Raw genomic sequence first — 23,235 nt, 5'->3', positions numbered from 1 at the left:
ACTGGGAAACAATATATAAATTTAATCATATACCAGAGCATATTTAAATAGTAATGTTAATTTCATGTAATTCTGAGTTCCTGACCTGCACGTGTTGGTTTGATGAGCAACTTCCCAGGTGAATCTGAAATCGGCTCCCATACACGGAGGGCAAGGAGAGACCAAAGAAAGAGGCAGCCACTCCAGAACATGGGCTCATTTGTATTAGGGCTCAGTTTTGGGTGATAGCCGAAGCCCTTTTCTGTAGAGAGCATTGGGGTCTTGACTTAAGGCCCTGAAATTCTTTCTTTAGTGAGCAGTTATAACATTAATGTATTTTGAGCACTTGTCATTAATAATCAGAAGACCTACCTCTTATTATTACCAGTGAAGAGACTTTGTAAACTGTATTAACTGTGTGAAGTACACACCTATTTAGATCAAAATTTCTGGCATTTCCCATTCATTACTTTGCTTTTAATTCCGTATCAGCAAGGTGCATTATTTATTACTTCTAATCATGCGAGCAAAGTCAAGTTGCGGCTGATTCAGATTGTGACTTTTGAATAAATGCACTGCCTTGGTTGTTTTTCATTCAAGTGGTTGGACGGTAAAGAAATCGAGCGTTCAGAAAGGATTCAGGCGTTGCAGAACTTTCCAGTAGTTGAACAGCAGATCAGAGAGCAGGAGAAAGCTTACTGCCTCAGACGAGCCAAGGACAAGGAAGAGGCTCAGAGAAAACTGCAAGAGGAGGAAAAGGAAGGTCAGGAGGAGAGAAGTCACTCCGGCTTCGACGGACATGTGTACATGGACACCAGCTCTACTCTGTATGTAAATAATGTACTTTCTTGTTAACTTTTGTCCAAAGCAAAACTGTTGTTAAAGGTTCCCTGCCCAAGGTGTTCACAGTGTCACTTACATTCCAGATGATTGATTTGAAGAATAAATTACAGTGTGAATTTGGGGGGAAGACTATGCAGGACCATCCTGTTTGTGACAATTCCGTGAGGCTTTCTTCCCTTAGGGGAAAAAAAAAAAACCCTTCCCAAACCAGCAACTTTAATTTGCATCTGAAATTATCCTAAGACAAATCTCTCTGAAAAATGAACAGGAAAGAAGAATTAACAGGTGTACTTTGATTTATAAAGTAGGAATATTTTAGAAAAGTTAAATGCAAATCACATTATTATAAATTGAGTAATTTTGACTGCATCATAAGATGTTCTGCTTTGTGAATTATATAATGAATACATTTTTAATGTGATTAATAAGCCCCTAATTGGTATTTTTTACAAACATGAATTTTTCATGCCTGCTTATTTTAAGAGAATTGCAACTAGAGTGAATTGATTTGATTCTATACAACGAAAGCTTTAAATATTTTGATAACAGAATCTCTTAAACTTGAGAAAATAATAGTTATAAAATATTTCTAATCATTTCCCACTCGAAAATCATTTCTGCCCCATTTACTAAGTGACTGCTCTTCTCCCATGATCTGTAAGGCCACCCTTATGATGTGCCCTCATCGTTCATGGGCCCATTTCCGGGCTCCCTAGACCGCTCCATGGAAGTATCTCCACATGGTTTCAGTTTCTATAAACCTTGATCTTTGGTAGGAGATACTCTCATTTTTCAAAACTACCCTGGCTCTTCCTGACTTTTTTTACTCTTCTGTGAGAATTTTAGAATCAGGCTATTCAGATTCCCCCAAATCCCTAGTGTAATTTTGATTGAAATTGCATTTAATTTATATGTTAATAAGGGGAAAGTCTTCACAACATCGATTCTTTCCTTGCTGAACTTTGGGAGAACTCTGTTTACTGAGACCTTCTTCTGAGTCCCTCAGGAAGCTTTGGTAGTTTTTTCCATAAAGATTTTACACCATTTCTTATTAGATTTATGTCTAAGTATCTTGTTGAATGGGATTTTAAGACTAGACTTGTGATTGGGTCTTTCTGATGAATAAAGAGACAAATGGTTTCTGTATCCTGATACTGTATTAGGCAATCTTGCTGAACTTTTTAAAAAGATGCAATAATTAGTCTGTAGATTATCCTGTGTTTTCTATGTAGAAAAGCAGAGTTTTTATAAATAGCAACTTAAAAATTTTTTTTCCAGTCCTTCTACTTCTTTTTTATTTTTTTGTGGTGCCAGCTAAGCCTCTGGAATGGGGTGGAAAGCCGTAGTAAGAATGAGTATCTGTATCTCGTTCCTGACTTTTAAAAACATGTTTCCAATTCCTCATCATTGAGTATATTAATCATTAAGCGATGATTCCTGTGAGGCTTTGGTAGAGTTAAGTTAGTTTGCTTTTATTCCAAGTTGATGAACAGCTTAGATCGTCACAGATACTGGATTTTTAGTAAATGCTTTTTCCACATCTACTGAGATAATCATGTTTTTCTGTTAATATGTGAATAGATTTTTCAATATTAAGCCACCCTCGAATTTCCAGAGTAAACTCACTTCGTCCATATATTTGTGGTGCATTGCTGCATCCGTTTTGCTGATTTTTATGCATAATATTTAAACCTCTGTTCCTAAATGAGTTTATGCTATAACAGCCTAAGGGATGTTTACCTCCTTTTCCCCATCCATCCTCCCAGACCCAGACTTCTGAAGTCCTCAGGAGGAGCCTGAAGAGGACAGGGAGAGAATTTTAGAGATGGAGAATCATTAAAGAACCTGGCAATAGTATGATCCAATTTTTTAGAAAGATTCCTCTGAGGGCAGTGTGGAGGATGGAGTCGAAGGGTACGAGACTGGAGGTGGGGTGGTTGCTAAGGCCCAGTGGTCCCTGAGCTTGTCTATCAGAACCTCCCACAAAATACTGAACAGCAAGATTCCCGGGCGCCACCCATAACAACTGTCTAGACTCTGGCGGGAGCCCGGGAACCTGTGCTCTACATCACACTCCCCGGGTGGCTCATGTCAGCCAGGTCTGTGCACCCTGGAGTCTGATGACTGCAGCCTTCCTGGTGACAGGTGAGGTGGGCCTGCCCCAGTGCTGTGGCACTAATTTCCTCCAACTCGGCTCAGATAGGTTCTCTTTCAGGCACATTTTGTCATTCAAAGGTAAGAAGATAACATAAGAGAAATGTGTAAGATATTTAAGGGGCAGCATTCAGGATGAAATTCAGGCATCTGTTATTGGTCTTAATGTGCTCTGTGTTCCTTCCTAGCCCATCTTCTGAAGACAGCAGAGACCATGGCCGGGCACCAGAAATACAAGAAAGGGAATGTCCGAAAAAGAAATCAGATGGCAGTCAAGAGGACCTGGAATTCTGGAATAAGCCCTCTTTGTTTACTCCTGAATCTAGACTGGAAACGCTTAGACACGTGGAAAAACAACGGAGAGACCAAGAAAAGTTAAGGTATCCCATGTTTTCCTGTCGTTGGGAGTGATGGAATATATTTTCTTGCTTGTACATTATTTTGCCCATTATCTGTGTCAAATCTCCATTGGCCATCACACACAGACTTGGCTTTTCCTAATTTCAGCTCTTTGTTGAAGTATAGCTACTAACATTGATTAATGTCAAACTGCCATCTTTAGAATGTCCTGAATTACTGCCTTTTAAAGTAGAGTTTTGTTTGTATGTCTTTAGCTTTTTAACAACCTTAAGTGTATCAAATAATGTTACAGCCTGGGTAAGCGGTATTAGTTGTCCGGATCACTCTGTTCAGTGTGCTGTAGTCTACCCAGTCCAATGGGTCCCGGAGATATTTACCTCTTCTGGGTGCCCCTTGCTTGTCCTGGGTCATGGAGAATAATGTAATTTATGGAAACATGAACTTAATTGGATATGGAAACCCAGATAAGATGCAGAAAAAATGTTAGTGAATTTACATTTTAAAATAAAGTTAACTGGCACAAAATCTGTATTAAAAGGACAATAGAAGTCCAAGGCAAAGAATTGCCTACCGTTCTTTCATCTAAACAGACTTGTCCACCTGATCTTCTCGAGTTTGTCCATGTTTGCCTTTTTAGAGTTTTTATGCATTTTCAGTAGTGTTTTAAATAAATAGAATTTATTCTAGGTTTTTCTTTCATGTTATTCCATGAATCTTTTCTCTTTGCTCCGTACTTTTCCCTTCCGTCTTAATCCCTACCTGGTAATGAAAGTTAACAGTCTTGGGCTCATCCCACCAGAACTTGCCCCACTCTGTACGCAGTCATATTAATCCATTTCTGCCAATGGAGGATTGGGCGTCTTTTTTTAAAAACAAATATGGACATATGTTTTATATATTTGTTCTCGCTAAATCATCATCAACACTTTTCTATAACTTTCTAGACCAGTAGGTAAAGAGCGAACACATTTTTTTTTAATAGCTGCAAAACATTTCGTTGCGTGAATGTACCGTAATCAATCCAATCATCCCCCCATTGATGGACATTCACGACGGTTCCAGGGTTTTGCCACTGCGGATAATGCTGTGATAGACCTCCTTTTACGTAGATCCTTGTGAACTGGTATTTTTTGTTTCTATAAAATAGATTCTATTTGGCATTTTAAAAACTGTAATTTTAACTAAAGTAGAAGCTGTATTCATAAATGGAGAATTGACAGTTAGCTGAGTAAATCATGTATAAAATAGACTCATTTAAATATTCATGGATATTTCATGAAAAGGAGCTTTTCCCCCCACTTGAATTATCTGGCAAATTGTCTTGGTCACGTTTTTGCTTTACAGACACAGATACAATCATACAGAAATCTGGCTCAGTTGTCAGTTCCCGGCAATGGACTTCATTGACAGTGAATTGTTGACATCTTCATAAATATCGGATTAATTTTTCTTAAACTGTTTCACAAAAATATTCATGGCTTTTATGTTGTCTTTGTTTATTTTCCCCTCCCCCCCGCCCCTTGTTTCCACTCACCTCCGATCTTAAGTGAAAAGAAGAAGAAAGTGAAAGCACCCAGGAGGCTGATCGCTGAAGACGGGAAAGCCCTGAACGTAAATGAGCCCAAGTGAGTGAGGCCCGGGGGCCTCAGAGCAGCGGGATGCGTGGTGGCGGTCATTACGGTGGTTCCGACTGCCGGTTTGCTCTGCAGAGAATGTGTCTGACTGCTCTTAACAAGCTCGATGAGCCTAAGAGAATGGCATTCTGTGCGTATTTGAAAGCAGAACATCTATTATGTTTTTCAAGTGCATAATGTTATTATTTTTCATTTTCTTGACATCCCCAAAGTGATACTGGCATGTGGAAACATTAGTTATTTCTGCGTCCCCCGAAACTTTGGACCCTCTACAGTTTTCTGCCTGTGTCTCTTAATTTTTAAAGCTCTGCCATGAACAAGCTGGCTGAGGGTACAATCAGTTTCCTACTCATCTTCTTTAGACCCTGGAACACACCTACAGAACATTTGAGAGCTAAGGAAAGGAATGGAAATGAATACCTCAATGGGGCTGATGGGAGAGGAAAACTATGCAAACTGGAAATCTTCTGTGTAAGAGTGTCTGATCCACCCCAGCGGGCCGTTTAAAAATGTAAAGCTAGAAAGCAGGCAGAAAAGGCTTTTGTAGTCAAAATGCGGGGCAAAAAGGACTCAATCTTGGCTTCATTTCACTGCTTGAAACCCATCTTCTTTCATGATTTCATTTGCTGGGCCATTACCATGACCAAGGTGCTGTCTGAGTTGTTCCCCGGCATCACTCACTTCATCTTCGCAGCCGTCCTGTGTGAGACACAGTGTTTCTTTCTCAGGGTCCAAACCCTGAGCCAGAGAGAGGTGACTGACTTGCCCCGGGTCCCACAGCTCATAGGCGGTGTGTCTGACTTGCTTAACAGCTTGTGAAGTAGTCTGTGTGTTTCACTGTCTCTTCTGCTCAGCCGAATAAAGAAGGAGGGAGGGAGGAGAGGGCACACACTCCCTGTTTTAAGGAAAATTCCCAGAAAGCACCAAACAACACTTTCCTTCACAGGACGAAGTCACATGACCCCATTTGACCTCTCTGCAAGGGAGGCTGGAGAGCGTGTTCTTTATCCTGCATGGCCATGTTCCTCCTTAAAATCAAGCGTCCTGTTACTGTGGATAAAGGGGGAGCAGACAATGGGGAATGAGCATCAGCCTTGGCCATGGAAAACCTCTCTGAAATTACCTTTCAAGAGATATATGAAGGGAGACTTTACTTTGGTGGTTGGAAAATGGGGAAATAAGCAATCAAGGCAGAAGGACAGCACATACAGAAGCTCTCCGGGGGTGAGAGCAAGAATGCACGCAGCATTTGAGCAGCCGAGGACGTCCTGCGCGGCTGGATTGAGGAAAGCCATGAGAGTGCCTTCCCCAAGCACACGTCCTGCTGACAGCCAGATCTAGAGCTAATGTTGCATTTTTCCGAACAGTTTAGCCTCCATTCTTTAATATTGTTGGGTTGTGTATTTTACAGAATAATATAAGGGAAATACTCAAATAGGATCAACCAAGTAATTCTGAATAGGACATCAACAGTATGGAGGTTAATACCTAGGACTCAGCCTCAGGATTCAGTTCAAAGATGTGAGTTTGAGATCCTGCCTCCCTAGGCCCCCCTGACCTCTTTCCCAGCTACATCAACCCTCTGAACCTCTGTTTCTTCTTCTGTAAAGTGGAGGTGATAGATAATGGACAATATCTCAGCATTTCTGGGGGCAATGGAAAAGTCACCAAGGAAAGGAGGAGAAAAAAGACGGCAAGGAAAAAAAAAAGACAAGACTGTTTAAAACTTAAGGAAGAGAATGGTGGTTGAGGGGAAGCAAATGCAACACATAATTCTCTGTGAATAATTCCGTGTTTTAGTTTGCTTCCAGCAAGCTCGAATGAAATGGAAAAGTAAACTTTAACCACCAGATGTCTCTATCTCTGCACCAGTGCTGATTTTTTAAATGTAGTTTAAGATTCTCCTATTTAAACAAGGTAAACAGAAATAATTTATGAATATGTTGTAGGTTTCTGTTGAAATTTTTTAACTAACAGATGGAGCTACCAAAATACATTTGTCATTGAAGATTATGATGTAGTTGTTATCAAATGTACTTTTGATAATGGAATGAATGGGGTTATCTCTAAAGTATTGCTAAAGACACCCTCTTTTTTTTTTTTTTTTTTTTTTTTTTTATCCCTGCAATGGATTATCCTTCAGACTTGACTTCTCTGTGAAAGATGATGAAAAACGTCACCAGATCGTCCTGGACCTTGCTGTGTATAGGTAAAGACATTCTATTATGTGCTTATTTAGCGGCATTTCTTTCTGTTTTCATTCTGAGTCCCAGTCTCTCGGGTTCTGAACATAAACAGTGGCTTCTTTATGGCCGGCAGCCACCTCTTCCCTCTTCCCAGGCCGCGTCCTGTGTCCTGACTGCTTTCTCTTCCACGTTCCCTGCCCCCCATCACCACATGCTGAGTAGAGCTCCCTCCTCCCTAACTCTCCACGGCCGTGACATTCACAGCCTCTGTCACCTTCCACCCATCCTTGTTGACATCATTTAAAGACACCCAGGCCATCTGCCTCACTCCTTGAAGAAGTTAGGCTCTGGCTCACATCCTGCCGATTTCAGAGTCCCCTCCCAGGACCTTTCTGCATCTCCAGCGCTTTCAGACCCACTGGTGCCTCCCTCTGCCTGTAACACTCTCATCCTGGGTGTCCCTGTGGCTTGTTGCCTGTCCCCTTCAGGCCTCTGTTCAGATGTCACTTCATTATAGGGCCTCTCTGCCCCACCATCCAGTATAACCAGTACCTACCCCCGCCCCAGCCCTTCCTTCTACCTCTCCCTGACAAGCTCTAAACTTATTTGTATTTTAAAAAATCGTAGTCGAGGCAGAAACTTGGTTTCGTTTGTTCCTCCCTCTTTCCCTCTCCGGTACCTAGAACAGTGCCTGACCCCTGTTAGTCGCCCATCAAGTACAGGAATGAGTGAAGGAGTGAATGAATACTGATTACAGGACCCGGTGAACATTTGCAGTCGTGAATTGTAACACAGGCATTTCTCTTTTCGAGGGATTTTATTCCATGCTCTATCTTATTTCATCTCTCAGTCACCCTGTGAAACGGGTGAGTCACCCTGTGAAACTCACCCAAGGAGGGTGAGTCTTGTCAGAGTAAACAATGAACCCTTAGGCGTAGGTCCAAGTTTGTTTTTCTTAATTGTAATAAAATACACGTAACTTAAAATTCACTGTTTCAGCCATTTCCGTTGTACAGTTCAGTGGCATTTAGTAAATCTGCAGTGTTGTGCAGCTTTTTCCACTGTCTATGTCCAGGAAGTTTTCTCACCCCAAATGGAAGCTTGAAGCCCATAAAGCAGCCCGTCCTCATTTCCCCCTTTGCCTGGCTGCCACTGGTCTGCCTTCTGTCTCCATGGATTTGCCATCCTAGGTGTTTCCTGTAAATGGAACCACGTGTGGCCTTTGCGTCTGGCTTCTTTCGCTTAGTGTAGTGTGTTCAGGGTTCATCCGTGTTGTAGCATGTGTCTGAATGCCTCTCCTTTCCATGGCTGAATAATATTCCGTCGAATGGATGGACCACCGTTTTGTTTCTCCACGCACCGGGGGTGGGCATGTGGGTCATTTCCACCTGCGGCTTTTGTGACCAGGGCCAGCTCTCAGTGTGTCCCGTCCTCTTCACACCCAGCCAGCCGCCTCGCCCATGCCACCCATCAGTCCTGCCCACGTCTGCCAGGTCGCCTGCCTTTAAGGAGCTTCTGGCTCTTCTCCCGCTGTTACCGTGGCCTCTGTTCCTCCAGCTCCCTGAGCTTCCCTTTCTGCTGCTGTTCAGTTAAACATTCCCTGTTTCATCCTCTTAAGTCCTTTCTATTTTTAGGCCTTATTCCTGGAGTTTAATGAATGTGTACCCGGTGGTCTTTGTCACTTGGTTGGCTACTTCACATTCAGTCCTCAAATGAAAACTTTCCTCATTACTTCGTGTATGTACATTTCAAGGAGTGATGCTCTGTCTCCTGTCCAGGTAGCGAAATCCTTCCATCCCCATGACCCTGTCCACACTATTACACTGAAATTCCTCGTTATCTTCGTTGGCACATGGATGTATGTGTGAAAGTTCATTCACTCCTGTAGGCTTCCTGTTTCTACTCCTCCAATATCTAGAGAACGCCTACTGTGTGCCTGGCACTGGGAGACTATAACTGGCATGTTCTCAATGCAGTCCCTGCTCTCCTGTAGCTTACGGCCCAGTGTGGGTGACAGACACCTCACAGGCAGGCATCTAACAGGTAACTGCAGGGGAATAAGAGCCCTGTACAGGAAAGGGCTAGAGTTCAGGGTCAGAGAAGAATGGCGTGTGTGGTCTGCTGGTCGGTGGTGTAGGGGATGGTTAGGGAAAGAGAGAAAGCCGGTGACGTGAGCGCTGGAAATTGAAGGGTAACATGTAGTGAGCTCTGCAAAGAACTGATAGAAGATTGTTTTAGGTAGAAGAAACCAGCACATGCAAAGCCCTTGCAGGTAGAAGCAGGTGAACATTAGGTGGCCCTAAGCATGAAAAGGAATATGTAACCCATTGAAGTGGTAGATATTAAGCCTGAAGTGGCAGAAAACTTTGACTCTAATTTTTATTATTTTAATTCTTTATTAATTAGAACAATGCTTTACTAACACTAACTCTGTACTAGGCATTATGCATGTGTCTTCATAGCAGTCTTCGGGGGCGGGCACTGCGTGTAGCCTCCTTTTGCAGACGAGGAGACTGAGCTTACAGAGGTTAAAGAATGTGGTCCAAGGAAATAAAGCAGGAGGGAGGGTGGAGCCATTCCTCACAAGTCTGTGTGGCTGAAGCCTGAGCCTGTCACCCCTGTACTGTCCTACCCCCCTTATGTCTCTGATTTTTGAATCCACACTGCATTTTCAGATGTTCATAATCAATATTTTAACATGTATAAAAATACTTATTTGGCTGAACTTCTTAACGAGCCATGTGGAATCTAAACCTTCCATCTGCTCATGAAGTGGGGGAGAACAGTTGCTCCCACCCCACCCCATCCTGGGGTCGCTGCGCTAGTGGGGAGGCTGTGCCTGTAGGAGGACCCGCCCTCCAGGGGAGGAGAGGAGCCCGGCTCCCAGGAGAGCCGACATCAGGGCAGCTGCCGAACAGCTGCGGGGGATCCAGAGCCGCCAAGGAAGCAGGGGCTGGTGGTTGCAGGCCTGAGCTTAGTGGGCTCAGCATTCCTGGCTATTCAAGTCAGATTTAGGGACTTAAAATAAAATATTCATGAAAGACCATGACAAGCCGTTTTTCGCAAACCTTGGGCACTTCAGGCAGCAGATAGTTTTGGTGAGGGGTAGTCAATGCCGTGTGCTTGTGGGTCTGAAGATGAAATTGCTAATATATTGAATTCCCTTTGGTCTGGGAATTAATTGAAGACGAATAGTTTCAGACTTGTTTCACATGGAAATTGTAAGCTCTCTTCGTTTCAAATGGTCCCCTAAGTGTGAATTTGTTTACGCATTTCTTTAAACTTAATGTTTTTGAAAATCATATGACGTGGCTGTTTAATTTTGAAGGTATATGGACACTTCCTTAATCGATGTTGATGTGCAGCCGACTTACGTGCGGGTAATGGTCAAAGGAAAGGTGGGTGTCACCCTGTAGGCTGTTTCTGTTTCAGACGCTCAGCCTTGCATTAAACTAGGTTGCCTCAGAAAAATTTAAGTAATTTTAAAATAGAAAAGAGAAGCCCAGTGAGAGTGCAGTTTTTTAGACACGTGATTCTGTACAACAGAAGTGGTGTTCAGCGGGAGTGCTTGCTGACCATCATGTGGCTTGATAAAATTAGTACTTTTAGCCTGCGTCTATTCCGTTAGTACTTTTTTCAAAGCTGATTAAGATGGTCCTATATGGGTAGGCTGTGTTTGAAATTATGTTTAAATAATATAATGTTTAAATAATAATAAATAATGTTTAAATTTTAAATTGTCAATGATTTCATTCATAGCAACCGTAATTTTATCATTTTTGAAGTAGTACTTTTTGCTGATTCTGAGCATTCGTATGAGATAGCTTGAAGATGTTAATATGGAAATATGTTGATGTTTTATTACAAGTTTTATCTGTAAATCTGTTATCGGCCATGTTATCGTAATGGACCAATCACTATTTACGGGATTTATAAACTGTTCTTAGACTATTCGTTAAAATTGGTAAAACAGTTCATGCACATCAAGCATAGCCTGCATGTTATTTTTTTCTATGAAGTCTGAGCGCATTTCTTAAATGAATGGTGAATCTTAAGTTTGTGATGGAAATAGCTCTTAAAGTAACCCTCTCCTGCCATGTGCTCTCACTCGCGCTCTGTGACACATCCTGTTTACCGTCAGCCGTTTCAGCTCGTCCTTCCTGCAGAAGTCAAACCTGACAGCAGCTCGGCTGCACGGTCCCAGACAACAGGGCACCTGGTCATCTGCATGCCCAAGGTGGGTGACACCATTCGCACCTGGTCATCTGCATGCCCAAGGTGGGTCACACCATTTGCATGGTCATCTGCATGCCCAAGGTGGGTCACGGCATTTCGATCAGTTTCAAGTCTGGATATGTTGGTTCCTGAAGGAACTTGATCAGGGCCAGTGATGACTTCTGACCAAGGTTCTTTTGGTAGAGGTAGCCAGAAAAGCTCCTCACCCCAGCCCAGGGGCGTGGACCAGGACGTGGTGGGGCCTGCGCTGGGTGACCCACCCTGCAGATGGTTTCTACCTCCGCAGCCTCCTCCCCCCTCGCAGACCAGAGTTTGCGTGGAAGTTGGGGCGTGTAAATCACAGGTACCATCGAGCATGCCTGTCACATGGTGATCAGTACTTTCCTTACAAAGAGCTTTGAGAGGAGATGTCATAGGCCTTGGGGCTCTGAAAAAATGTGATTGAATTCCAAATGTTGAGCTTACAAGTGGTGTGACTTTGGGCAAGTTAGTAACCTAGTTCTGGGCCTCTATTTCCTAATATTGCCCTTAAGAAAGATAATACACGTAAAATTCATAGCATAGTGAGCACTGAGTACCAATATTATTATTATCATTTTTGTATTATTTTTATGATATGGATCAGAAAGTATTTTAACTAAAACTCCTTTTTGTCTTTTATTTGGGAGGAGAAGTAGTATATATGTACTTTTTTCAGTATTTTTTTGTGGGGGTGGGAGGTAATTCAGTTTTTTTTAATTTATTTTTAATGGAGGTACTGGGGATATTGTGCTAGTTTCAGGCGTACAGCATAGTGATTCCATTTTTTTGCAGATTATATTCCATTTTAGGTTATTACAAGATATTAAATATGATTCTCTGTGTTTTATAGTAAATCCCTATTGCTCATCTGCTTTATCTGTTGTATCTGTTTATCACATACTCCTAAGTTGTCCCTCTACCTCCCTCTTATGCTTAGTGAAATAAGTCAGACAGAAAAAGACAAATACCGTATGATATCACGTATACAGAGAACCTAAAAAGTAACACCAGCGAATGCGTATACAAAACAGGATCAGAAGCACAGACACAGCAGAAGTACATATATGTTTTGTTTTCTATGGCTGACTTTGAAGACTGGTGGCATTCCCTCTGCTGACTTTAGACTCCTTGACTTTGATCTCAGAGTTGAATATCTGACACAGAAGCTGTTTAGAAGCCTGAACAGGCCTCACGTAGATGACAGCCCTGAAAGAACGTGAGGGAATCAAGCTTAGAAAAATTCATGTGTCTATAGGGAGCATTCGGCTTCCTAAATACAGGCTCTGTGAATGAGTTAGGATGTTTCCTGCTGCAAGCTGCAGAAACCCCCTAGCAAGCTGGCTTTAACCATAAAGAAGTGTTTGAACTCTCGAAGCAAGAATCGGGAAGGTGGGGAGGGCCCAGCAGGGAGGGCCAGGGCCTTTCTGATATGTTAGCCTTGTCCTCAGGTCAGCTTCCTTCCTGACAGGAGCACTAGCAGCAGCTGGGGTGACTTGCCTTCTTGTTCTTACCACACAAAGATGGCAAGACGGAGAATCAGAGCAAGACACACAGAGAGGCCCTCCCCACCACCATGGGATCCAAGTTCGTCTGGACTGGTTTGGCCAGTTTAGCTGAAAGAGGCCATCAAGCCTTGATTACCTGAACCCTGGACAATGGAGCCAATCTCTGGCCAAAGAGATGATAGCAGTTTTTCAGTTTCTTTTATATTTGGTTACTATTATCCCATCCCATGAGCTAGGGGTAGAGTCACCTTTGCCCAAGTCACTCAGGTTTCAAAGGGGAAGGAAGCTAAGCCAGTCAAAATGGTTCTCTTTGTGAGGAAGAGAAGGAGGGTGGGACACACAGAGTAAAAACTTGATTAGCCGGTAAGGTTTCTATAGTGATTAATAATCCTTCATTTTCCTAAAGCCAGTTTTGTAACAGATTGATTATGGGTAATCAATTATGTATTTTCACTCTGAGGCAATAAAACAGCAAACACAATTTGTTGTCAAGCAATAAAACAACAAACACACTGTAAGAGTCGCATTGTCCTTGTTGACTGCAACAAATTACGGCAGTGCTTCTGTGCTAATTAGAATATCCTAGAGGGAAATCTAAGCAGTAACTCAATTACCACAGTGTTTTGATAGAGACATTTGAATGCCACTGTGATCAGCATTCTTTTCTTCTCCTTCTTCCTTCTTTCTTATTTCTTCTTCTTTTTTTTTTTTTTTAATTTCCAGTCTAACTGAAAAGCCAGATTAAATGGTAACTGCTGTTTCTAAAAGGAAATCAAGACATAAGGTTTGTGTACCTGTTACAGGCTGCTGGGCAGTGGATCAGGAGTCCTCTTCTGTCAATGCTTAGGAATCTTTTACGTAAATACAGCATTCTGTTTCCATTATCCTTTTTGTTTTTATATCTGTTTAAATTTTTCACATTAAATACACATGAAAAATATATAAAAAAAAAAAAGCTTAGTAATGAAAAAGCGTTTCAAAAGTGCTTGCTTGAAGATAATTTGCATAGAGAGAATCAGAATGGTCCTTTTTTCCCTCAATAATAAACTGAATAAATTTTTTCCTTTGAGATACAGACTTTCTAAGATCTGAGACGGCTGTGTTACAGCAACATGGTGTTTAAGCTGTCTCTACCATTATCCCTTTAAAATCATTATTAAATTACTAACTGCTACTTCCTTCTATCATTCCTTTTCTATACCTCTATCATTATTCCTTCTAAAAAGTAGCTGCTAGTTAGTAAAATCAATCTTTGGAGAATAACTTCTTGCCCAGAATAGTTGTTTTTCATTCATGAGTTAGGTATGTGCAAGGGCTATAAAGCTCAAAGAACAAACACTTTTTCTGAGAAAATCATCAGAAGTTAAAAAGTGGAATTCTGACTTCACTAATGCCTACTATTAAAAACATGTATTCCTGAAAATTAACATCTTCATGATTCCTGTTGATTGAAAGAGTGGAAGTACTGAAGTTTGATCCACTGAGTGGTTTTGTGTGTCTTGGCTTCTCCCTTGCTGTGGAGTTGTCCAGGTCTGCTGACATTACAGTAACTGAGGCATCTTCTTGGAATTTTAGGGCACATATTGTAAAAATCATGTAGACACTTAGGTATACTTTTGATGCATTCATCGAACGGTGCTGTCGGTATAGTAAGTGAGAAGTTAGTGCTTCAAGAAATATCAAATACAGTCCTTAGTAGTTTATGATACTTGGTTACTCTAAATTAAGGAAAATAAATCAAATTTGCTGTGTAGTTGTTCCTCGTAAAAAAAAAAAAATACTTGTGAAGAGCTAACTTACTTGGTTTTGTCTGTGCTGGGATGATTCTATTGCATTAATTTGCAAAAATTCAATGATGAACTTTGTATACATATTTCAAGGACACAAAATGTGTCACGGAATCCATAAAATGCTCAAATATTTCTCGTTAGACACTTGATTCAGCATTTTGCCATAGATGTCAGATTGTCAGTTTTCCCTTCCCTACCCCTGAACGAGGCTGGATCTGTCAGCTGGGTGCTGATAAACAGGCACGTTCCATCAAGCCTGTTCCCTGTCACAGGGGGGCACAGCTGAGTAGTCTGCTGCTGCCGTGCCAGGGGGTTCTCCCAGCTCAGCAACGTAGCCCGAGAGGCTCTCAGCTCGTGCTAGCCCTGCATCACCAGATGCTTCCCAGCGTCTGCCACCAGGGCTGTCATCCGTGGGCAATCCCTACCGTGCTGCCAGAATTCCTGTCTCCCTCTGCCATCTTTATCTGTTAACTTGTGGGTACCACGTCTCCCAGAGTACCGCCTCCTACTGTACCTCCTCCATCATGATTTCAAGGGCTGATGTCTTGGCTAGAAGTGGCGAGTGGGGTAGTGGATGGAGAGGTACCCTGGCTTTCTCAGAAAGTGGCATTCAGGAACAGGAGATCAACTGCCCGGGTAATAGAGGAGTAGGAAACATTCTGCATTTCATGAGGATTTCTCAGTCCTGCTCCACAGCTTAGTGGCCTTTCTCTCTTGCTTTCAGCGCTGCTTTATTCATTAGTCTCAGCTTTTGGAAGCAGGATCCAGAGTCTCATTCTCCAGCGCCTGCAGCGTTTTACTACATTAGATTTATCCAGCCGAGAAACATGGCCCCACAGGTGTCATCTTCTTCTTTGGAGACTCACTCTTCTTTGGAAAAGAGTTATTAATCATTTTTTCAACACAGCAGCCAGATGATCATTTTATAATATATGCAAATCAGACAAAGTCATGTTTTCTAGTCATTCAGAGTTAAAAGCAAATTCCCTGATAACCTCCTCCTGCCATTACCCTTTGACGTTATTTTCTAGCACTTTACCTTCTGATCATTCCAGCCACCTTGACCTCCTTGCTATTTCACAGATATGACAAGCTACCTCCTACCCCAGGGCCTTTGCACTTGCTGTTCCCTCTGCTGGAATGCCCTTCCCCCAGATATCCTCATGGTTTGCTCTCTCCCTTCTTTCTTGTTTCTTTTCAAGTGTTATTTTACCAATGGGATCTTTTCATGACTTCCATATTTTAAAAGTTTCCCCTTCCCTACTTCAGTTTTCTCTGTCCCCTATTCTTACTGTATTTTTCTTCATGAAATGTATCACCACCGGACAGTCTGTATATTTGTTTATTTCTTTGTCTCCTCATCAAGAATTTAAGCTTCATGAGAATAGGGACTCTTGTCTGCCTTTGTCACTGTTGTGTCACTGGCACCTAGAACAGAGCCTGGCAAAGAGTAGGGGTTTAATAAATTCTTGCCAAATGAGTGAATACTTTAAATGCATCATTAAAATACATTTTAATATGTAGAACACGAATCTCCTCTAATTACTCTCCCTCCTTCTCAACCATTTCCTCATTATTTTTCCATGTGTATTATTCCAGGTTAACTTTTCAAATAACTTTATTAAATTCTGCCTCTAAAAATGCCATTTGAATTTTTAGTGCTGTTACCATTTAGAAGCAGTAAAAGAAATGATTAAAGGAATGGGCTCTGGAGCCAGAGAACCTGGGTTAAATCCGGATACTTCTCTCAGCAGCTGTGTCACCTTGAGCTAATGATTAATCTCTCCTTGCCTCAGACTCCTTGTCCATAAAGTGGTATTAATAATCATTCACACCTCAGAAGGTTGTTTTGAGGATTATATAAATTAATATGCAAAGCACCTGGAAGAGCACTTGGGACATGATGTACACTGCATTAATGTTACTGTTAATTGATGCTATTCATTACTAGTCATTAATATTATCAAGTTAATTAATATTTCTTTTAATACATATTTTTATTATTGAGATTGCATTGAATTTATAGATTGTTCTAGGAGTGAGCTGATATATTTACATAATTAAAACAATAATGTTCCCATTTATCATTTTTATTTTATGTCCCTCAGAAATTTTGTTTTGTAGTTTTCTCTCTATAGCTGCTACGTAGTTCTTATAGTTTATTTAGAAGTTACTGTGTGCATGATTTTAGTTCCTATTCTGTGTAGGATTATTCCCCATCATATTTTCTGAGAGTTTCTGCTCTGCCTTCAGTTTATTTTTTCTTAAATGTGTGGCCAGACTAAGTGATACGTCCATAAACAATCTTATCCTCAGCAGCCTGGGGATATTTGGCACATGATCTCATCACAGCCCAACTTAACGAGATTTATCTGAAGTTTTGCATTCACGGAGAAGCTTGCATCAAGTCATTAAATTAAACTCCCATCTAAGATTCTCAATTGACAAGTTACAGGAGCACTCCAAGAATATGCTTCATGATTTATTTCCTTTGGGTGTTCTTCCAGAATAATTAACTGAGATTAAAGAAGTTGGCATCTGAACTGAACAGCAGAATATATTTACAGCTTCAGTTGGTGAACATCTTGCTGGAGTCTGCTATATTGAGTGCAGTAGGTGAAGGTCACATATTAAGGTCAATGTTACAGACCTTGATTCTAAAAAACAGTCTCAGACTCCCTTCCCCTTATCAGTTGGACATGTCTTTCTCAGTGCTTTCTCTCTACTTGAATATCCTTGCAATGTGCCCAACATACACTCATTTTTATTCTCTGTTCAAGTGTGTCTGCAATGAGGGCTGCCTGGTCATTTCACTGGGTTTTCCTGGTCTATTCCCACTTACACTCTTCTAGAACATTATTTCTCATCCTTGGCTCATTCCTAAAACTTCCAACACTGAAAAAAATAGAAGCATCAAAAGATGATTTCCACATACTCTAGCCATCATATCTTTCCTCGCTCAGTTCGGCCTCCTTGACTGCCCTGATTCTGTGAACACACTGTCTGTGATCTATCCAAAATCTCCAGATGTGTGTCAGATCCTGTTTCCACTTGCCTTTGAAGACCATTTTTTCCCTCTGACAGATCTCTCTTCTCTCTGCTGCTTCTCTGAGTTTCCCCTCTGTACGTCTTATATGAGAAAACATGCTGAAATGTCTCCCCTCTTCAACATAAAAACACAAAATAAAAACATTCCTCTCTCCTTATTGCCCGGACCCGCTTCACAGCAAAACTCTTAAAGCAAACATCTGTATTTGGTCTCCCAGTTCTTTTCTCATAATCTCTAACACCAACTCCAGCTAGGTACTCCCCTGTGCGCCAAGCCCCCGTCCATGGGAACATCTCTTTTTGAGCTCTCCAGTCCTCTCTGCGTGACTCAGTCCAGCAGCCAGCCCCCATCCTCTACTCATCGGACCTTGCAGCAGCTTTTTACACCATTAATCAGTCCCTCCATTTTTTTGTTTATTTTTTTGTATCATGCATTATATATTGTTTCTCATTTTTCTTTTAGTTGAAGTAGAGTCAATTTACAAGGCTATGTTAGTTTCTGGTGTACAGCATAGTGATTCAGCTCTATGTGTATATGTGTGTGTGTGTGTGTGTGTGTGTGTATGTGTGTGTGTGTATATATATTCATTTTATTTTTCATTATAGGCCATTACAAGGTGTTTCATCATTTAATGGAGGTACTGGGGATTGAACCCATGACCTTGTGCATGCTAAGCATGTACTCTAACCACTGAGCTATACCCTCCTCCCTAGTTTTTTGTTTTTTCATAAGTACCCAGCACACAGCCATAATTAAGCTAGGTACTCACAGAGACATGAGTGGGATCCCAGTAGGAGCCCAGTCAGTGGTTTGGAATCTGCTTATGCCAGGTTCCTGCTCTTTCTCCCTGAGGGATGGTTGAGTCCCTTGGTCACTGTAGCTATCACGTTGTGAGACAGACCCACATTTGAACTGTAAAATGCTTTTTGAATTTGTGGCCTCCCAGAAATGGAACCTAGCATAGGTATATGGGTCTAGTAGTTTATTTGAGAAATGAGGGAATGCCGGTCAGGAAGTGGGGAAACGCAGGCGGCCGTGGGAAAGTGCCCTTTTAAGCCATGAATCTAGTGGGAGAGCTCCAGGAGCTGGTGCAAAACCCAGACTTCAGAATAACTCTACTAACTAATGTGTATAAAATAGATAAACAGCAAGTTCATACTGTATAGCACAAGGGACTATATTCAATATAGTAACTTACAGTGAAAAAGAATATGAAACCAAATATATGTATGTTCATGTATGACTGAAGCACTGTGCTGCACACCAGAAATTGACACAACAGTGTAAACTGGCTACACTTCAATTTAAAAAAAAATATACATATGTATAAAAGAATAACTCTATCCAAGGGGTGATGGACCTGGGATAACAGTAAACCGAGCTCTAAGAATTTTTGGTTGGCGGCTGCTCCTCCCTGTTGTGGAGGGTAGGGGATGGGGTGGTACAGACTCGCCAGCACTTCTGAACTCTTGCTGGCCCAGAACAAGCAAGAATAATCATGAACTTTTTCATATAAATGGAGGACATTTCCCACCAAGACGATCTCTAGTAAGATTGTAAAAGGATGTTTTCTTTTCTTTTATAACATTGTTATTGTTCGTGATGTTTGTCCTAACTTAATGAAATACCGTTTTCAGTTTTAGGCTGTGTGTGTGAATCACCCTCCTCGGGGAGCTGTCAGACACAATTGCACTCTACAAGCGCAAGAGAATTTTGAAGGAACCGTTTGATAGTTAGACGTGTTTTCCTTTTATCTCAGAGCCACGTAACCATCTTATGCAACCGTCAGTTGCATATTTAACATAAAACATGCTAGGTTTTCCTGTTCCATTCCCTGTAAATTTTTCCTCAGATAGCTTGGGTATCTTTTGAATCAAAGCCAGTATTCTTACCCTTCTTATTTTTCTGATCATTTTTTCAAACATTTAAATTTTGTTTGCTGCCAATTATGTATCTATTTGAGATACAATATACTTCAAAAATGTTTGACTTATGCAGGTATTTTTATATGCTTAAAGATTTTAAAATAATGCACCAATGATAATTTATATATTTTCTAACATTATAGATTAATTACCTTTTTTCCCAACAGAAAAAAAGCTTGTTTTCTTTAAAAAAATCTTTTTTTTAACAGGATCAGTGGATTATGTGCCTTTCTTAGTAAAGTCAGTCAGAGCATAGAACAAATAATGAAGTTGTTAAAATGTCAGTAAATTTGGATATAGATACTAACTTCCTCTAACACCAGAGGAAAATGAGACAGTCTTATTGATTGTGAAGTTTTATGTTAATAATATTCCTTTCCAAGAATCTGAAGTTTGTAGACTTAAGTGTTCAACAGCAGTCTTATGGATAATTAACTAATAAATCTAAATACCAGAAATACGTAAGAATGTGGACACTTTACAAGCACCCCAGTTCTTTTGAAGTGGACATAAAGCTTGGTAGACAGTTGCTGTCTATTTCAATGATAGGGCAGGGCCTCATTGCTGGGTACCATTCACCCAGTAACCAGTCCAACTCCCCCACCCTCCAAATAACAGTTGGCTTATATCAATGCAGGTTGATATCTAGCTGACTTAGTTTGGAAGTTTTATGAAGAAAAGAGTGTGGAGACATTTTTAGAAATTACTTATGAGGCCTGAGTGAAGACGTTAAATGTCTATACTTAAGCCAGATGATGGCGAAGGACAGACATGCTGTATCCATAAATAAATTATATGGAAGTTATTAGTATCAGTTGAGGGAATTAGTTAGCATGTTGCCACCACAGGAAAGTAAGGTGTGAGAACTCAGATACGGAAAACTTTCTGCAAACTTCTGAAAAACTTCAGATAATTAGTGAATTATTAATTAATCACTTAAAATATTCATCAAAGATTTATTAAGCACTTAGTACAAATAAAGCACTGTGCAAAGTACTGTGGAGGGGAAAAATAAATGATACGGGTTTCTTGGGTCCTTCTTCTTGTCTCCTCCTTGTTAAGTCCACTGACCGCCACCCCCACGGACCCAGATCTGCCCTTGTCCACCCAGTTTCTAAGTCCCGGTTTTGAACAGGCTCAGACGCTTGTTAAGTAGCTTCTCATTCTTCAACTTAGACTTGAATTATGTTGCTGGCTCAGAAACTGCTTCTGGGAATTTCTATGGTCCTCCAAACTCTTCTCCCCCAGTTAGACCAGCCCCAACAGGGCCCAGCATGCAGGAAGCTGCACCTGCCTCTTCCCCCTCAGTAGACAGAACAGGCAGGAACAGGCATCTCCAGGGGTCTTTTCTCTGAGTTCTAATCTGTTGCCATTCATTCATTCATTCATTCATTCTTTTACTCATTTGAATATTCCATACATTTTAATGAATACCTTCTATGTTCTAGGCATCTGTGGTAGGTTCTTAGAAATGCAAAGAGGAAGACTTGTATTAAGTTAGAGACCCCAGGCATATCCTCTTGCAGAGTTAAGACTGAGGCCATGATCTCTTCCTGTTATGTTATCTTGAACTGAAGCCCTAATGAGGGCTTCTCATTCCCCAGTCCCTCTAGACCCCTCACCCGTTAGTCCCCCACTATGGAGACCCTGTCATCTTTCTAAAGTATTAGTCTGTAAGTCTATAATCTTATAGAAATAGTTGTAACTATTTTGAATAAGGTTTCAAAAAGATTCAGGAAGTTATTATTTTTCTTGAAAGATGATACAAAAAGAAAACTATGTGATTTATAAAACTTAGATTAAAACGTAAAAACAGGAGAAGTGTGAGGAGGGAGAACCAACAGAAATACTTTCTGTTTCACAACCCCCCAAATATATATTACACGTCATTCACGTCGGCATTTAATGTAAATATTTTTTAGGGAAATTGAGTAGAATTAAATTAAAATATGTAAGTTACAAAACATTACAGAAAATAAATCCAAACAAAAGTTAATACAGATACATGGAATACAAAAACACGAAGAAGGAATCATAAAAATCAGAAAATCTCTGAGAAAGTAATGGAGGTAAAACCAATTACACTATCGAGTTTGCAGGAATCTAAAAGACATGGGAAATGTATAAAGAAAAGAGTAAATAAAGCTATATTGGCTGAATGCAAGCAAAATTAGAGTAGGATGACAAAATTAATACCAGATGTGATAAAATTTAAAGTAAAAAGGCATTAAATGGAACAAAGTTTATTCCATAGTAACAAAAATAATATAAAGATCCAACTGCCTTATATTTATCAGACTGTGTATTATTTAAGTGTATAAAATATAAGTTCTTATAAACATATGGAAAATCAACAGAATCAGCCCTTTTAGAAGATTTATGACCACTTTCTGTCTTTAATAGATATGATCAACAAAAAGTAAGACCATTTATTATTTAAATAATATAATTAAGATCATTTAAAAAGTTCATAATAGATAAAACCCTATGAAAACTTCATTTTCATTTTCAAATGAAAAAATTACAGAAATTACATTTAATTACAAGTCAATAGAAGTAAAATTGGGTTTAAAATAGAGTAAACCAACAAATAAAATTGGGAAATTCAAAATACTGCCCTAAAATGCTACTAAACCACAAAGGGAATTAAACACACACTGTTTGAAAGATTAAAAACATAAATATTAGCAAACTGTACAACTTTAGAATCAAAGACCCTTTATGTGCACCTGCCAACTGAAAAACAAATTGGTAATCGGCATGACTAATTGAAAATGGCGAAATGAACCCATGATTTCCTTCTGCAAATCTTCTCCTCCTGTGGTCTTTCCTGTCTCAGAAAATGGCACTATCATCTACCCAGCTGGCCAAGGCAAAGACTAGGAGGCATCGCTGACTTACCTCTTACCCTCACGGCCTACATCTTGTTGGCGCTACTGCCCAGATGTACCCTGAATTCAGTCACTTGTCACCACCGCCGTCTTCCACTCCTGTCCAAGCCAGTGTCGTCTCCCAACCAGAGCACCCCAGATGGCCCTCGCCCTGCCTTCCCTGCTTCTGTGCTTTCCACCCTATGGTTCTTTCTCCATGCAGAAGCCACATTTAAAATTTTACATTTTAAAAACATAAATCCATTCATTTTATTCTGCCTAACGCCCACCAAAGCCTTCCTGTAGCACTTGGAGTCATACTCGGATTTCCATGTGGCCCGAGAGGCTCGGTACAGGCTGCGTCTGCCTGCATTTCTGGCGTCTTCTTCCACTTCCCTCTTCTCGTTATAGTCCAGACCTGGCTTCTTTCTCTCTCCTTGGGACACGATAGCCTCACTCCCCACCCCAGGACTTTTGTACTGGCTGTTTTTGTCCCCGCTAAGTGTACTCTGCCCCTTTTTCTTTTCACACCTGTCTCCTCCGTATCATGCAGGTCTTAGCGCCAGTGTTACCTTTCCACAGGCACTTCTCCTGAGTATCAGAGCTGACGTGGGCAGCCACATCCCCTTGGTCATCTTTCTCAGTTATATTACCTACCTTACTGTTATTATAGTATTTACCAA

The 23,235-nt window shown here is 40.8% G+C and overlaps 1 protein-coding gene across 2 annotated transcripts in view; it reads left to right on the top strand.

The window, feature by feature from the left end:
• The window catches only part of DNAAF11 (dynein axonemal assembly factor 11), a 56,900-nt gene that overhangs the window by 15,407 nt on the left and 18,258 nt on the right, over window positions 1-23,235 (top strand). Inside the window, exons 5-10 of one of the 2 annotated variants that reach the window (XR_012502289.1) lie at window positions 580-806; window positions 3,165-3,356; window positions 4,884-4,961; window positions 7,114-7,179; window positions 10,485-10,554; window positions 11,298-11,434. Coding sequence is in view for 1 of the 2 variants with exons in the window: in XM_074353096.1 (XP_074209197.1) it covers window positions 580-806; window positions 3,165-3,356; window positions 4,884-4,961; window positions 7,114-7,179; window positions 10,485-10,554; window positions 11,298-11,393 (729 nt within the window). In the remaining variant the exon portion in view is untranslated. The remainder of the gene's footprint in view (window positions 1-579; window positions 807-3,164; window positions 3,357-4,883; window positions 4,962-7,113; window positions 7,180-10,484; window positions 10,555-11,297; window positions 11,435-23,235) is intronic. The other variant, XM_074353096.1, reaches the window with a different exon arrangement.

The sequence above is a fragment of the Camelus bactrianus genome, chromosome 25, assembly GCF_048773025.1.
Source record: "Camelus bactrianus isolate YW-2024 breed Bactrian camel chromosome 25, ASM4877302v1, whole genome shotgun sequence".
NCBI lineage: Eukaryota > Metazoa > Chordata > Mammalia > Artiodactyla > Camelidae > Camelus > Camelus bactrianus.
This window is presented reverse-complemented; position numbering and strand designations above follow the sequence as displayed.